General features: G+C 41.1%; 1 protein-coding gene across 1 annotated transcript in view; it reads right to left on the minus strand.

Annotated features, from left to right (window-relative positions):
- ghrhrb (growth hormone releasing hormone receptor b) overlaps positions 1–3,022 on the minus strand; it is a 40,935-nt gene extending 37,913 nt beyond the window's left edge. Inside the window, exon 1 of the mRNA XM_044044506.1 lies at positions 2,750–3,022. Coding sequence (XP_043900441.1) covers positions 2,750–2,851 — 102 coding nt within the window. The 5' untranslated portion in view covers positions 2,852–3,022. The remainder of the gene's footprint in view (positions 1–2,749) is intronic.
- Between the last annotated feature and the right edge of the window lie 14,144 nt (positions 3,023–17,166).

Genomic DNA, 17,166 nt, shown 5'->3' on the forward strand with positions numbered 1-17,166 from the left:
CTTACAGATCTGATTTAGGCTGCAGTCTAAACAAGGCCTAAGTTTGTTCAAATAAAGAATTCATTTCAACAAAGGAGTGAAGGATGTAGTAGTGCTAAACTACATTATCAATCAATGAAACAACCCAAAATGAACATGATTCACTGAGCAGAAAACAAAAAAACTACAGGTAGGATCAACATCTCTACACCTAGACATGAATCAAAAACCTACAGTGATGATTTTAATGGGACCAGTTTTTGGACCTTTCTCTCACTAAATTGGACCCCGGTCCAATGACAGACTTTCTTCTTCTTTTCCTTTTGGCTGCTCCGTTCAGGGGTCGCCACAACTAACTTCATGTCCTCTTTCACTACATCCATAAACCTTCTCTTTGGTCTTCCTCTAGACCTCCTGCCTGGCAGTTCCAACCCCAGCATTCTTCTACCAATATACTCACTATCCCTCCTCCTCCTCCTCCTCCTCCTCCTACATGACCAAACCATCTCATTCTGGCCTCTCTGACCTCATCTCCAAAACATCTAACATGTGCTGTTCCTCTGATTGACTCATTCCTGACCCTATCCATCTTCGTTAGGGTCTAACAAAGTTTCATAAGCCCCTTTTCCACCTATGGTCCCAGCTCGCCTCGCCTCAGCACGGCGTGGTTTAGGTTGGCTTTCCACTACAAAAATAGTTCCTATTCAACGTGGGCGGAGTCATCGCCGCACAACTGCGTGAACCTGCCGTGACTTCGTTTCATACACGACACACACACAAAGTGACTTGGTGTAACTGAATCATTAGAATCAAAGATCAGCAATGCTGCTGTCGCTAAATACACCAGACTCCACTGTTAAATAGTGAGACTTTAGACATTGTTGGACATAATTGTTGGAGATGAACCCACGTTTTTTCAGGATTGTGAAGTCTTTTTATCTGATCTACAGTTCGGCATTGTTCGGCTTGATTCTTGTGTATTCTTAGTATGGCCTCAGCTCGCTTGGAACCTCGCCAGAGCAGCTACTGAAAACAGGACTTGGCACTATGCTAGTGGAAAAGCAAAATAACCGCGAAACCAGTGAAAACACGCCAACCGTGTCCATGTTTATGTTTAAAAACAGGTCAAATGACAAAGTGTATGACAGAATGTGGCCCTCAGTAACCAGCTACTCTTCGTGTACATTACTGTATCTTCCATTCTTTTGGACAGCTTAACCAAAGCATCATCCATAACCTTAATCTAACCACAATTATAGACCAGGTTAAAATGGACCAGGTTTTGGTCTCCATGAGGGTTACTTGGGTGTCCCTGTCTATCTTGAAAACCGTCTGTCCTAACACTTACCCTAAACCTGCACTCTTCTTCTTTCCAAGACTTCTTCTATGTAGCTTATTCCTCTCGTGTCATAAGTCTCTCTGGATAAAAGCATCTGCTAAATGCTTAAATGTACTGGTCCTGACAGGAGCTAACACACACACACACACACACACACATGCGCGCGCGCGCTGCATCACACAGTTATTGTGGCCCAGCAGGTCAATATAGGGACATTAAGAGACCGTCTTCTTGTCACCTAATGAAAAGGTGGGTAGGATTAAAAGCTAATAAAGGAGTGGACAACATAAGGATCATCAGCAGCTCTCGGGATCAGGAGAAGACCGGTCTCAAGCAACCAAACCCAGGAGTGACGACAGTAAATTCAAATCCAAAGGGACACTCGTCCTCCTCACCTTGAACATATGAAAACTACAGCAGATTAAATGTACTTTGTGTGTCATTGATCTAATGTTTTTTTTTTAATATAAGTCTATTAAAGCTGCCTCCATTAATCTGAATGATAATTAGGTTTAGAATCGAGGGGGATTTGACAACCACTCAAGGCAAATCAGCTTTAATTGATGGTTTTTCTAATAATTAAATCCAGACTAAGGTCAGGGCAGGAGGGTGGTGTTTTTTTTTTATATTACATTACATGAAATTATAGCATTATATTTTCCTCTCTGTGTGGAATATGAGTGCGAGCTAATGCAGCAATTCATATTATAGAGTAAGGATGTAAGTTAACTCGCATTTAATTCATATTTGTGAAGAAAACGGTGACATTTATGGGTTAGATTTAAAAGAAAAATGGATACATGGACCTGTTTTAAGATCTTGTGACAATGAGAGCATGTGCAGACATGAACATCTGCTATAAGTTAAGCAGAGCAAACCAGAATGACAATAACAAATGTCTCATAACTCAAATTTGTTCCTAGAATAAAGAGGAATAAAACATTTGGTTCTTTGTCAAATTTAAAAAAAACCACTCTGAATTTGCATTTAAAAAAGCTAATTTTTCTCTGAATCTATATTATTTCCTCATTTTTTCTAAGTGTATATACAGTTTTCACTATATATATAAAACATGGGTCCCTCATGAAAAAGGGTTGGGAATCATTGGTATAGATTATTATTACTGTTCAAATGGACACATTGAGGAAAAATAGTTCACTGCAATTCATAAACTCACAGATTGTTTGTCTAGTAACAATCAAATACAATAAAGTGGGTAGTGGGTGAATAAATGAACACACAAATAAAACAAAAAGGGGCACTTTGGTAAAAAAAAGTAAGATTTTCCTCATAATTATTCCATTTTTAAAAAGGAATGGTAAAAAACACACACACATGTTCACGTATCAATCTTATTTTAAGACGTTTTTGATTGATTTGGTTTTTTTTTGGATGATCCAGGCTGAAGCGGAATGTTTGGAGGAGACTCACCGTTTCCCAAAGCTCCAGCTGCAGGAACAGACTCAGGTGAAGCAGCGCTGCTGTCAGTCTCATCCACGAGCCTCCACACAGCGACATGCTCTGCGGCGACATCTGCTCACTTTGGAAAGTGCGCACAACAAAGTGGAAGTGGAAGTGTCTTCAGGAATTCACTCGGTCTCCTTTTATATAAATCTATATGTAATCAATGCTCTCATTCTGAATTCTCCACACCTCCATGAACCGTGTGCGTATGCGGAGCCGCGTGTCTCTCCGTGTGTCCGCTCCGCATTACGCGCGGAGGAGACTGAGCCAAACAAGGTGCTCTCCTCCTCCTCCTCCCACTGAGGGAAAAGAGGCAGGGACGCAGCGGAGCGCAGCGCACACACGCAGCACAGCGTGCGCACTGATAGAATGCGCCTTTCACTGCGGACACAGCCTCTGTGGACGGAGTGACTTTGAAGTGATGACTTATTACAGCCTGAAAGCGCCACGGCGTCTCTGCATGAATACATCCCCACGCGCTCTGTCGCACAGCTTTGTCTTCGACAGAACAATTTTAAATCCATCATCATCAAAATCATCAGACAGCGCGAGACAAACATCAAACACGAGGCTGAAAGCTGCAGGAACATTGACCTTGACTCTTAAATTCCACGTCAGTGTTGTTTTGGATGTGGATTTAATTCAAATGCTGACGTGGTCTCCCTGTGAGCACAGACACTTTGATTAACTTGGTACAAACGTGGGTAACTAACTTGTACCAAACCATTCTGCACGTTGTGAGCCACGGTTCTCAAACTGTGGTACGTGTACATGAGTGATACGGTACGCGAGCTTCTTCTGGTGGTAAAATCACAAATACTGTTCTGTTTACACCAGGGTATGTGATTGTAGCAATAATAATAAATAGAATCACCTTACCACTCACTCCCTCTTAATCTGTCACTACCAGTGTGTAAAGTATGTTTGAGGAAGAGGATGATGATGAGAGAGTAAATGATCTTATTGGGAATAAATGTGCCTGTAGATTAGCACTCTTGCCTTTTGCAGCAAGAAGACCTGGGTTCAAGCCTTGGTTGGAACAAGGGCCTTTCTGCATGGAGTTTGCATGTTCTCCCTGTGTGTGTGTGTGTGTGGTCTCCAGGTTCAGCTTCTCCCACAGTCCAAAACCTGCAATATGTGGATTAGGTAAATTGGACACTCTATATTGTGATGGACTGGTGTACTGTCCAGGGTGTGACCCCGCCTATCGCCCTATGTCAGCTGAAGTGGTAGAAAATGGAGGGATGACATGAAAAGTTTGAGAACCACTGCTCTAGGGGGTCCCCTAGAGGTCACGGAGCCCTCAGCAGGTGCTTAGTTTGCTTATGCCTCTGGCTATAGGAGACTGTGACAGTCCACTGACTTGTGCTCTCCATCCATCCATCCATCCATCCATCTTCTACCGCTTTATCCTCCACATATGTTTGAGGACAAACAAACCGGCAGACAATTAGATTACAAAATAATGGAAGCTACTGTAGCAGAAGATGTGAAATACTTCTTCAGACCGGTTCACCCCAACAAATAAGGCACAAAAATGTCATCTCTCAAACGTGAGAGCTCTAAAATCCCAAGTATAAGGCTCATGGACTCTCACTGAAAGGCGTGTCATTCTCAGAGGACATACAGGGCGGGAAGGCGGGGACATGCCCCGGACAGGTCACTGTAGAGTGTCCAAGGAAACTGGAGAACCTGGAGAAAACCCACGCAACATGCAAAGTCCATGAAGAAAGGCCCTTGTTCAGAGCAGGTCCAAAAATAAGCATTATCGCATTATCTGATTTAAGCAGCCAGACTGAGGCACAGATTTGGACTTGTCTTGAAATGCAATTAAAATTTCAATTCAATAAAAGAAAAAGAAAATAGATTTGATTGCTTTTTTATTTCTTTGCCCAAACCTTTTTTTTGTGTGGTAAGAGGTGGTCTGAACACAGCCTTTGTCGCGGCCGCTTTTAACCACTCTCTTCCCTGAGTCTGAGCGAACAAAGTGAAACTCTCTGGAGTCAAACACTGACATTTCACAATAATAAAAGCAATGAAAGAGACGACCTGAAAACACACGGCCTCGGGCCTGTGAGCAGAGGCTTCATGAAGACTTTATTCCACGGGAAGGAAGTGGTGAATTTATTTCACTTTCTTGTCACTTTACTTGTTGTCACATAAACATCACAGGTGATGCTTCGGACCTGGACCTATAATATAATAGTCTCACATGGTTTAGAAAAGATGACATAACATTCAGTTAATATTGGGCACTGAGTCAACAACAGGGAGTAAAGGGTTTCATTTTGTCCAGTTGTCCTTCTTATGTCTCAGCCGACTCAACAATTCAGACTGGCTCATCACATTCTGTCTTATATGGACACAATCGAGACATTGCCAAAAGTAAAGGAAGCTACTGTAGCAGACAAAATATGTCTTTAAGGGAAAATCCCCCCGTGACCCATCCGTTGGACCCGACCCATTGTTTGGGAATCACTCAGCTACACTTTCATGACAATAAAAATTAAGGGAAACTAACACTAACAAATAACTTTCGGTTGTGACCCAGACTCTGGACGGGACTATTCACAACCTCATCATTTTTTAAGGGTTTGATTAAATGAGAAGTAATGCACTTTTTACGGTGCAGTTCAAGGTCGACGCTGGTTATTCTCAATCTGAAAGTTTATAGTTGTGTATATATATATGTGTGTGTGTGTGTGAGTATATTTGAATGGTTCCAATGGGGAATAGAAAGCACTCAAAGAATGGCAGAGGGCATGATATTGTGAAAATATGAGGACTGTGAGGGAGTGACTGTGAATTTTATTGAAGCTTAAATGTCCTCACAAGTACAGACGTATGTGTGTGTAATAATGCATTAGGTAGATAGAATCGTCCGTATCTGGACGTGCACGCTTGACTTTGACTCGGGAACAAACTGTCCTCCTTCTCCTCCTCGTCTCTGTTATTTGCAGCCCAGCGTCTAAGTTCATCTCTCATTCAATCACGGCTGATTATTTTTCTATTATGACAAACTGCCAGAGTGTTGCTTGCCGGTGAAGAGGTGATTTCCTCGGGCTCACACTTCTTTTCAGGATGCGATGTCTCTGTGACAGCAGCATGAAAACATGACAGGGTTTTTTCTTTTTTTCCCCCAGTCTGTGTTCCTCATCATGAAGTTCTTAGATAACATGATTTTTTGAATAAATCATTCTCATTTAAAAAAAAAACATGGGCATGGCATTGTATGTATGATTTGGTGCCATTTGGTTGCCAGGTTACAAACACGTACACACTCAAAAATAGAAGTAGCTAAATGGTTTTCGCTGGGGTTTATGAAAGGCAATTTTGGAACAGCTCGTAAAAGTCAATTTTTGTACCTTGTCAAACTAGTTTAAGTACAATTCTGTAACCTTTTTTAATTTGTTTTTACAGAAACAAAATGAACAATAATTGTCCGTACATTAATTACATTTTGACCCATTATTTGCATGAATAAAAAAGGTAATCCATGTAGTAAAATTGCAAACATTCACATATAATGTTCAGTGGTAATGGAACATTTTGTGCATCTGGTAAAAATGGTACAACTTTGTTCGGCCCTTTTGATTTTCTATCACTTTATCCATTCATCCTCCACATGAGGGTCACCTGTGTCAATCTCAGCTGACATAGGGCGATAGGCGGGGTCACACCCTGAACAGTACGCCAGTCCATCACAGGACCACATATAGAGACAAACAACCATGGTCAATTTCAAATCATTTCAATTATATTTGTATAGCACCCAATCACAACATACATTATCTCAAGGTACTGTACATAGACCACATCATCGAGAGCAGAGAAACCCAAACGTTCACACAATGAGCAAGCACTAGAGGCATCAGTGGAGAGAAAAAAACTCCCTTTTAACGGAAGAAGAAATTTCAGACTCAAAGACGTACGGCCATCTGCCTAGACAGGTTGTGGTGAAAGGAAAAATGGGGGACAGAAGAAAGAGAATTTATAGTATCAAATTTGCCTAATCCCCAAATCTGCATGCCTTTGGACTGTGGGAGGAACCGGGGAGAGGACGGGGAGAACATGCAAACTCCATGCAGAAAGACCCTTGTTCCGACCGGATCGCCAACTGCACACTGGGTCTTCTTGCTGCAAAGGCAAGAGTGCTAACCACTACACCCATTCCACTGTTTGCAAAAATGATTCTGTTTGAAAGGAGTTCCAGGGGAAAATGAGGCAGCAAGATAAATCCAAAACTGCCTCATAGTAACAAGTTAAAAGGGACCATACCGCCACCTAGCGTAGCAGAGGGGGACACAATTGAACAATGTAGTCGAGCTACAACCACACTAACTTAACTGTACATTGATTGTAAGATGCTCAAATTGAGACCTATTACAGCCGTTATTTGACATTACTGCATTGATCCATGTCTCCAGATTTGAGCAGACTTGCAGTAGCTTCCACAATGAAGAGCATCAAAATGATTCATGGAGAGCGGGGTTGAAGCACGATTATTAAACAAGCTTTCAACACACGTCTTTCACCTCTGACCTGGACCTCTGCTGCTGTGATGGACGCGCAGCTATGTCTCTCTCTTATGTGGTTTGGCGCTGGCCTTCAAACAGCATTCCTCTGTACAGTGTGTGAGTTTTGTACTCGCTGGACGCCCGCTGTTTGCAGCTGCGTGTCCCCAGACGGCTCACGGAGACGGCGCTGTGAGGCTCTGAATTCAAGGACAGAAACTGGCGGAACGGGCTCGTCCAGATGTGTCACATTTCTTCATCCCAAGACTTTATCATTGCTCTCAAAGGGGGGAACAAAACAAAACAAAGGTTATTGTGTGTCACGTGTTTAATAGCACCTCCAAGTCATGTCCTCTAGCACAACACTGTCCCTCTTTCAAACCATTGCCATATTACAGCTCTGTGTATTTCAGGATAACCTATAAACCATAGAAAAGCTGGCATTTCAATCTAGCCCACTTCCAAGAGGTGTGGCCAACAAATGTATATCAAAATGCATCTGTATGCACTGATCAGCCCCAACATTAAAACCAGCAATGGCTTTAATATCATGAAATATGGAATCCATTTACTGTTTTGAAAGGTTTCATCGATTATTTGATGCTTTGTGGGTTCAGTAACTCTGCACATCTGTGTGGCTTGAGTAAGAAAACAAGGTATATAATCCAGGTTTGAAACCATTTGGCGAAGTCATTATTGTAGGTCACTGAAAATTGGTGTCTTAAACGACCTCCTCTGTTCAAGGAAGCTCGCTCTGAATGGACAAAGACAAACCGTCTGTCTTCTCTGTCCAAAATACGAACATTGGCATCCTCAAAAGAGTAGTTGTTTAGTCTGAGCCCTCCCTATTGAACATACATTACTCAGTTTGTGACTTGGCATTTTGTCCTTGGGGTGAACCAGTCTTTGCCTCAGGATGTGGATGGGTTTGAAGTTCTTTGGACGTTGCGTTTCTGCGAAAATTCGCCTGAATTTCTCAGATAAACCGGAACACATATGGGATGGGATGACGATGTGCTTTAAAGTCTACCATGACCTGGATGACTGAGAACCTACACAGACATATAGTGGTGTAGATTTTGGGATGAATACCATATTGTTAGCATCTGTACCAAATGACATTGTGACAAATTGGAGTGAAGAAAAACAGTCGGTAGAATTTGATCTGGTCTTTTCTGTCCAAGGTCCCCTGTTTTTCAACAGAGACGAGAGGCCACTCATGTCAGTCTGTAACCAGCTGTGACCAGATGTTGAGCTCAGGGACAGTAAATACTGAATACACAGCTTTTGGACAAAACAGGACACTGACACATGATTGAACCCATGTAGCCTGGGTATCAAAACTGCAAATTGAAGACACAGCGTGTGGACGCTTTAATCCCCTTCTCTCACATTATAAACACACATCTCTTTGTTATTCACCAGGCATGTTAACCTTTACCTCACATGTAAATCATCTACATATTCAGAAATCCCTCATGTTTGTAGTTGTTGCAGTCAAACTGTGTTTCCGTCCCCCTGACACCTGGATCTTCATCACACTGAAAGAGACCTTTTGACGGACGTTCCCTTTTTCTTTCTCACACACACACACAGGATGTGATAACCTTCAAACTCCTCCGTGGAATTCATGAGACATTTTATGAAGATGATTTGAATTGTAATCAGCTGAAAGTCACGTTTATGTAACTTTTAATATTCTACATTGCTGTTCGGCCAGACTGACTTATATTGTACAATGATTTCGGTGTGGAAACCACTTTCTTCACAACATCTCCCCATGTTTCATTTTGTCCTTCTGTTGCCTCTTATGGAGTTTTGTTTTAGCAATTAAATGATAATTTCACAAGTGTTTGGTGTCTGTAACCACAAAACCACAGCATCTATTTTGGCTTATCATATTAGCTAATAAGTCTGACTTTCCATAACAAATAATATTCATTTCAACTAGTTGTACTGTCATTGTGACTTGTAATAAGTTTGATGTGTAAGAAATGTAATGTATTAAGACAAAAAATGATGTTTTGGACGCAATTAATGCTACTTCAACTGACAGGATGCTAACAGAGCAGAGAACAGCTAGCTGCTAAGCGTCAAAAGTCCTGGACATAAAAAGCTTTGGAACCCTCTGTGAAACATGTCAACCAGAGGAGAAGAAAAACAAGAGTCTGCAGTGGAGATGTGTTCAAATATAAATGACAAAAAAAGCAAAGAGGAAGTTGAAGACATAGCAAAATGCTAGGTTAGCTAACATGCTAGTTCAGGGGTCTCAAACTCAAGTCAAACTTTTTGGGGAAAGAAGAAAAACAACAGCAGTTCATTAAAGGTTGGTGATATGAGCTTAAAATGACATCGAGATATTCCATCATGACGTCACAACAACAATATTTGTGACGACAATATTCACAGAGCTGCACTCCAGTCTTTCAAAAACCCAACAATCAACAGTTTTACTTGTCTGTTGATGTGTGGGTTGGTTCTTTTCACAGATGACGTCACAGAATTTGTTGCATTACAGGAAAAAAAGAGCGTCTACCCTTCTTACATGTTTACATCTCACCAGTCAAGATCTGCTGTCGTCACAAGAGAAGAAAAGAAATACTGCAGCTTGACTTCAAACTATCATTGCACTGTTAAATCTGGATTTCTCTGTTTACTCAGACCGCAGATTCCCAAAGATTGTCAAGGGAAATGAGTTGTCTCTCTCTTGCCTCGTTAATTAAACAGCATCAGAATCTGTTTGTTTTTTTTCTCTCAGTATTGTGTGCTTGCGCTGTCAGTTACTGAGTCCAATCTCTTTTCGAAGCCCTAATTCTAAGCACCGCGGAGCCGAATCTCGCTCAGCAGCAGCATCGTTAAAAAAGAAACACGATCAGCGGCGTCCTCACAGGGACAGACGGCGGCCGTAGTAGGTCTGTCCCCACTGACTCAGAGAAGCCCTTCAGAATGAGAGGTGAGTAATATTCTTTCATTAGTTTTTGGCCGAGGTCAGAAGTCAAGCAAACACATTCAATGGAAACTGATGAGCAGACTCGCGTGAAAGACGTCGGCCGTCTCCTCTGACCTCCACGCACGAGGCTCATCGCAAGGTTCAACAGTTTTTAACGAGAGATGCTTTGAAAGATGCTTTTTCATGGTTGACCTATTTTAATTGATTTAATACAGTTATTTGTTTCATAATAATACAATTCAATTCAATTAAATTTTATTTGCCAAATCATAACATACATTATCTCAAGGCACTGTACATAGACAACATCAAAGAGAGCAGAGAACCCCAACAGTTCACACAATGAGCAAGCAATACAATAAACCAGATTTACTTTTGCAGAGCACAATTCTGAAGTGTTTCTTGCTCTGGAAGTTACACCATTATCACCAACGTTAAAATACAGTGGTGCAAATAGTTTTTAGGAGGCAGATTTATTCCCAGTAGGATAATTTGCTCACTCATCCAGTACCACCTGAGGAAGCTGGTGTACCACTGGTGTTACACGTACCACAGTTTGAGAACCATGGCGATAGATAGATAGATAGATAGATAGATAGATAGATAGATAGATAGATAGATAGATAATATATCTAGGTAATATATCTAGCTAGCTAACTTTGTAGTTAGCTAGCTAATATATCTAGATAATATATCTAGGTAATATATCTAGCTAGCTAACTTTGTAGTTAGCTAGCTAATATATCTAGATAATATATCTAGGTAATATATCTAGCTAGCTAACTTTGTAGTTAGCTAGCTGCTACTAGATAGATAGATAGATAGATAGATAGATAGATAGATAGATAGATAGATAGATAGATAGATAGATAATATATCTAGCTAGCTAAATCTGTAGTTAGCTAGCTGCTACCAGATAGATAGATAGATAGATGTCCTAGCCTGGCTTGAAACGCAATCATTTCCATCACCGTCCTGGATTAGTGCTGTTCTTCAACCTTATATTTATTTAAAATGTGTATTTTGTACATTCTTTCCCATAATGTAACTCCCAAGATTGAAAAACACATACTTTTTAAAGTTGTCCTGAAGTTGTATTCCCCTCCTTGTCTCTCTGAAAACAATGTCTTTATTTTATTTGGAAGTAAATCATGTCTTGCTTTGAATATTAGTTGTGCTGTTTTGAACTGGAATTATAAGAGCTTGTATTTTTTTGTTAATTTGTGTTTTTTCTGCAGACATACAGTATTGTCATGTAGATTCAGGGCCAGGCTGTTAAAAAGCCCTCAGAAAGTGACACTTCATGCTTTCATTACATTTCACCTTGTCTCTCTATACTTATGGATGTGATGCATTAGAGTGTTCACATTAAAAAAATAAACACACACACACACACACAAACTCAAAGCTGCATGGGTTGCCAGACAACCAGCACAGTATCCTACCAAAACACAGCACATGATGAATTTTATTATATTTACTTATCTTTTTTTTGGAACCCATCATGTCCAGCAACTTAAGCAGGCAGTTACGTTGGCTGGATGCCTCAAATGTACAGTCTGCGGGCAAGAACCAGCCCACCAGAGGGCCGGTTCTAGACTCTAATCCAGGGGTGTCAAACTCAAAAGACCTGGGGGCCAATGATCGTCAAAAGAGGGGGCCGCTCTAGAGAAACAAAAATTGGGAGAAAAAAAAACAAATGTTCAGTAGCAAGAGTTTAAAATTAAAACACAATATTCCATCATAATATAGCAAGATATTCCTGATGATATTTTCCAGAATTTAAAAGTAAAAGTGCTTGTTTTGTTATGGAATCTAAAAAATAGTAATAGTAAAAACAGAGAAATGTACGTAATTTGAAATTTACGTAAATAAGTGGTCGGAACATGAAATACTAGTCACTACCTGTGACTAAATGTTTTGTGCCTCTGTAGATCCACAGTGGTTTGTAATGCAAACGTGTGTAAATGGTAAGTTTAGGCCTAACATTTTTGAAATTGCACTTATTTTTCTCAATAAATGTCTTGTTTATAGGTTATTATGCTATTTACTGGTCCGGCCCACTTGAGATCAAATTGTGCTGTATGAGGCCCCTGGTCTACATCATCACTTCCCAGGGTGTCCATACCATAATCAGTCTCATCTGATCCTTCTTCGGCCTCATCAGGTCACTGACCACTATCTGGACTTCAGGGCGGTCTCTTCAAGGCTCTCCTGATCAAAGTAGGGTGGTTTTTTTGTGTGTTACTAAGTGACTCTATAGAAATAGGTCAATTATCTCCATGGCTTCCCTAAACATATATACTGTATACAAGTATTACCTATTTATTTTTCCATTTGTAAAATAAACAACCCACAGCCTGGCTTCAGATTGTCTCACGTGCCAGTTTCACGTCACAATGGTGATTCTGTCACCGAGTAAAACGAGTCATTAGAACCGCCGTGGACCTGTGAATGCCGCGTCTTTTGTCACCCGTATGCGCTGGAGTGCAGCGATCCCTCGTCCCCTCTGTGTTTCTGACTTGTAAACACGGGTTTAATGAGAATATCAGGCTGGAAACAGAGAGCCTGCTCCTAATTATAGCTCCGTCCACAGCCCTGACTCCTGTGCCTTTTTAGAGACGTCTCATTTGTCTCCCGTGTTTTCCACGTTTCTCCAAAGAATAAGGTTTCTTTATGGCGACAGTTGCCATAGAGTTCCTGACAGCTCCATTCAATCAGACGAAACAAGCCCCGGCCTCCTCCTCCTCCTCCCGTGACGTCGTCAACATTAGTCATCATTATCTGTATGAAGCACATAAACACTCTCCACATTCTTTCCATTAGGGTGGAAACCGCCGTTCATTAAGAAGGCCTTTATTTGAGGTTGAGCAGCACATTTGAATGTGTCTCACCATAACAGAGATGTGCTTGAAACGGCGACGCAACATTCCAGCAGCACAACATGTCCTTCTGCTCGTCATGGTTTTGTGGAGGCATCTCAGCAGCTTTTGAGACGGCTGCTTAAAACAAAAGGCCTCTTATTTTACCTTTATTTTACCAGGCCAAACACGAAGAACAAGTTCTTATTTACAATGTCGGCCTGGCAAGTGCCGCAGAAAACACTTATGTTAATCTAAGGATTAAAACTAGTGCTGTCAGTTGAACGCGTTATTAGCGGCGTTAGCGCAAACCCATTTTAACGGCGTCAATTCTTTTTACCGATTAACGTTCTTTTTGGCCTAGCAAACTTTGTGGGGGGTTTTTCACATGTTGTTGCAACACACCTCACCGGATCTAGCTATACTGGAAACAAAACCACAGGCACGCTGCACACACTTGTTTGGGAGTAGTAAGCTAACGTTACGCTTTGAGCGGATGGCGAGTGATGTGCGCTTCTCTGTCTCCAAGCGGGCTCTCCGTATCCAACGCAGCCTGGATCAGTTCTCGACGCACTCCCCACATCCAAGTAATGATGTGCTGGCAAATCCCCGAACCGTAGTAAGGAGACCTCCAAAGACCGCTAGCTGCTTTAGCTCAGATTAGCTTGTTATAGCAACAACACATTAAACCGCAGGACTCCGTCTGCGTTGAAGAACGGCACTTTATTCTTATTATTGTGCGGCTCTCACAATAAGAGGAATAGCAAGACGATCCACTTTTCTATGTTGATAAGAGCATTAAAATCAACGGACATTAATTAATAACATTAATAACTATGACATTAATGCGATTAATTGCGATTAAATATTTTAACTGTTACAAGAATGTGCAATATAGAGTGTCTTATATCCCTTTTGAAACATTTTTTTTTTCCATTTTCACCAACTCTTTGGTGAACAACACACCCGTGCAAAAAATCACTCAAAATGTTTAAAATCGAAATTGAATTTGTGGAATTTGGAAATGGGTCTAGTTCTAGTCAAGTTCACTCGGCTCTTTCTCATGAACAAAAGGAATTTTGTGACTTCTGCACAAGTATTGCTTCTTCATATCACGACTAAAAAGTGCGATGAATCATAACGCTGACTCAACAAACGGAAAAAAGACACATTTTCTGGTGAGTATCAGTATCTGGAGAGTACATTTAGTACATTAGTACATTTTAATAACTTTAACTTCACAAATAAGAGAATGGATGGATCTCTGCTTATTTCTGCTTCTTCTAAAGGTTCTTGCTCTTTTTAGTAAAAATGAAAGCTGGATATCTTGCATGTCATTCCTTCATACTTCAACACAATGAGTCAATAAGTTCCGTCGTGTCAGTGCAGCAGATGCTTTTATCGGAACCTTGGAGACATTATTTGGAGTTGAAATCCTACCCTGTGTTTGCTCTAAGCTTAAATAAATGTCAGGGCCATTTCCCGGTGCTTATATTAGTGTGTGATATTTACCATTTTCTAATTAGCTGCAGTGAACGTCATCAGTCCTGCAGGTTTTTGATCATACAGTGAAATATTCATTTCAGGAGATGCTGTTGCCCTGTGATTTTCTGCATGGACGAGTGGAAAAGTCTCTTTTACAGCAGCGAACGTGTCGTTAAGATGTCGTTGACTCGAGCTGCTGTGTTTCTCAGCAGGTGAGTCTTTTTGTGAAGTGGCAGAGTGAGTGAGTGAGTGAGTGAGAGCGTGTCGGCCTAATGTTCCAATATTAAGGCCGTTCATCATCAGCGTGTGTGACGTCACGAGCCTGCGTGTGAGACACTGCAGCCGGAGGGGGAATCGATTAGTGGGTTTCTCACTAAAAGCCACGTCTCGTGTTCCCATTATGGTTTAAACTCATCTCTGCCGTTTATTGTGATGGATAAATCAGTTACAATCCCTCGGGGGGGGCGGCAGCAGCAGCCGCAGCAGCTCACTGAGAATGACAACAGACACACACACACACACAGAGAACTTCCTTTACCCAAGTTGCATTTCGTTAAAATTCACATACCAGCTTCACTCCCCGTGTGTTGGCTGAAGCATAAAAAGGAGGGAAAAGGATTTTGTTTTGAAGCAGCAGATGAGACAAAGTTCACGCTGATGAATTATGCAAATGTGACAGTGGACACAGGTGTGTGCGTGTGTGGGACATACGAGTCTCCAATCATATCTAAAGATCACCACATCAGTCACACTCTGGAGACACAAGCCGCTCCAGTCCTCCTCCTCCTGTTGTTGTTGCATTAGGGCAGAGAGTTTGCTTTAATGACACGTTCATGAGCGCTAATGCTGATAAGTAATTCAAAGAGCATATGACAGTGAAAGCCCTGATTCTCAGGGGTGTGTGTGTGTGTGTGTGTGTGTGTGTGTGTGTGTGTGCTCCTTTTCAAGACTTTTTTGAATTGATTAAAATAAAAGATGGACTCAAGACTGGAGATTTGCATTAAATGTCACACACGTCTGACACGGAATGCAAATGTTGATTAAAAAACGGGAGGAGAAGCAGAAGATTACGTCTCTCATAAAACCCATTAGAGACGGAAAAAAAAACAGCGAGAAAAAGGGGGAAATTTGAAATACGGATTCATTCAGAAACAGAACAAAGTCCCTGTCATGACCCTCGGTCTGTTTAGTACTTTCAGTTTCAGAGTGTGTGTGTGTGTGTGTGAGTGTGGTGTGGGTGTGTCTGTGGTCTCAGTTAGGAGATTAGGTAAGTGTATGTGTCATTTATTCTCAGTTTGTTTGTTTTGGGCATCGATCCTCTCTGAAGTTGAATAAAACTGCTACACTTTTGAACAGTTTCCGTACGTCAGGGACGTAACAGTCACCGTGACTTTACTGAGCTCACCTTATCAAACATTTTTGTCAGCTCTAGATTGGTTTTCCAGGATCTGTGCGAGACTGTGTCTCTGTAGAAACACGTCCACGTCCTCCGGGGACGGGTTTTATTTGTTCTTCTTCCTGTCGAAGGCACAGGGTGCGAATTAAAATGTTGAGATTGTCCAATAAACACAGTCATAGTTTCAGAATGTAGAGAATATAGTTTGTCTGCCTTTGTACGGACGATGAAACACATAACCTGAATGTTTTATTCAACATTTACTTTAAAAATGTGTGAGTTCACATCACAGATGAGAAATTATAACTAGACTTGCAGTTTAAACAGAAAATAGACAATATAGTGTACAAACACTGTAACATCAGCTCTCGATATTTAAATTAAACAGCTTTTATTATGTGTATACGCTTGCATTTAATGTGCAGAAATTCCATTATTTTGGACTTACATTTCATTGTCACGGTCCACTGGTTCATTTTAATGGGTTTTCTTATTGTTTTCAAGATTCATTTCTGCCAAATGTGTCATTTCTAATGTAAATAAGCAGCGGAATGTCGTGAATTCATTATAGGGAAAACATTCATTAGAATCACGGTTTGTGAGTATGAATTTCCCCTGCGGGGCTGATAAAGAGACTTATTTATTTAAAGTGATTAAGTGTGTGACCTGGTTCTACACAGGTCGCACTTAAATGTCACTTTACTGCACACAGGAGGGAAATGTTTGTCTCTGCGATAGCGGCGACGTCACTGATAAAGAAGCGAGTCATAATAAAACAGAGTCTCAGGGTCAGTGACTCAGATCCACACTCGGGTACTTTCCTTCAGCGCTGTGTCGTAATAAGAGTCTCAGCTCACCTGTGATCTGGATCCGTTTCCACAGTAGGATCCTGAGTGTGTTATCAACACCACTCTGCAGATAAGGAGAGAGAGAGAGAGAGAGAGGTATGTGGTGCACAGTCGTGATGAATGTGGGAACCACGGCAGGAGAACAAGCAGCAGACTTGCTTTTACTATTCAAAAAACAGACAAAAAGAACAACTTTAATTTTTTGTCTTGATTTTTAATTGTTTTTGATTCGTTAAGTCCTTCAATGAGCACTAGGACTTAATTCTCTTTCCATCACAGGTGAGGCTACAAATGTCATGTCAACTCTTACTTGCAGCAGAGGGATCTCCT

This window comes from Solea senegalensis, linkage group LG14, assembly GCF_019176455.1.
Source record: "Solea senegalensis isolate Sse05_10M linkage group LG14, IFAPA_SoseM_1, whole genome shotgun sequence".
NCBI classification, from domain to species: Eukaryota; Metazoa; Chordata; class Actinopteri; order Pleuronectiformes; family Soleidae; genus Solea; species Solea senegalensis.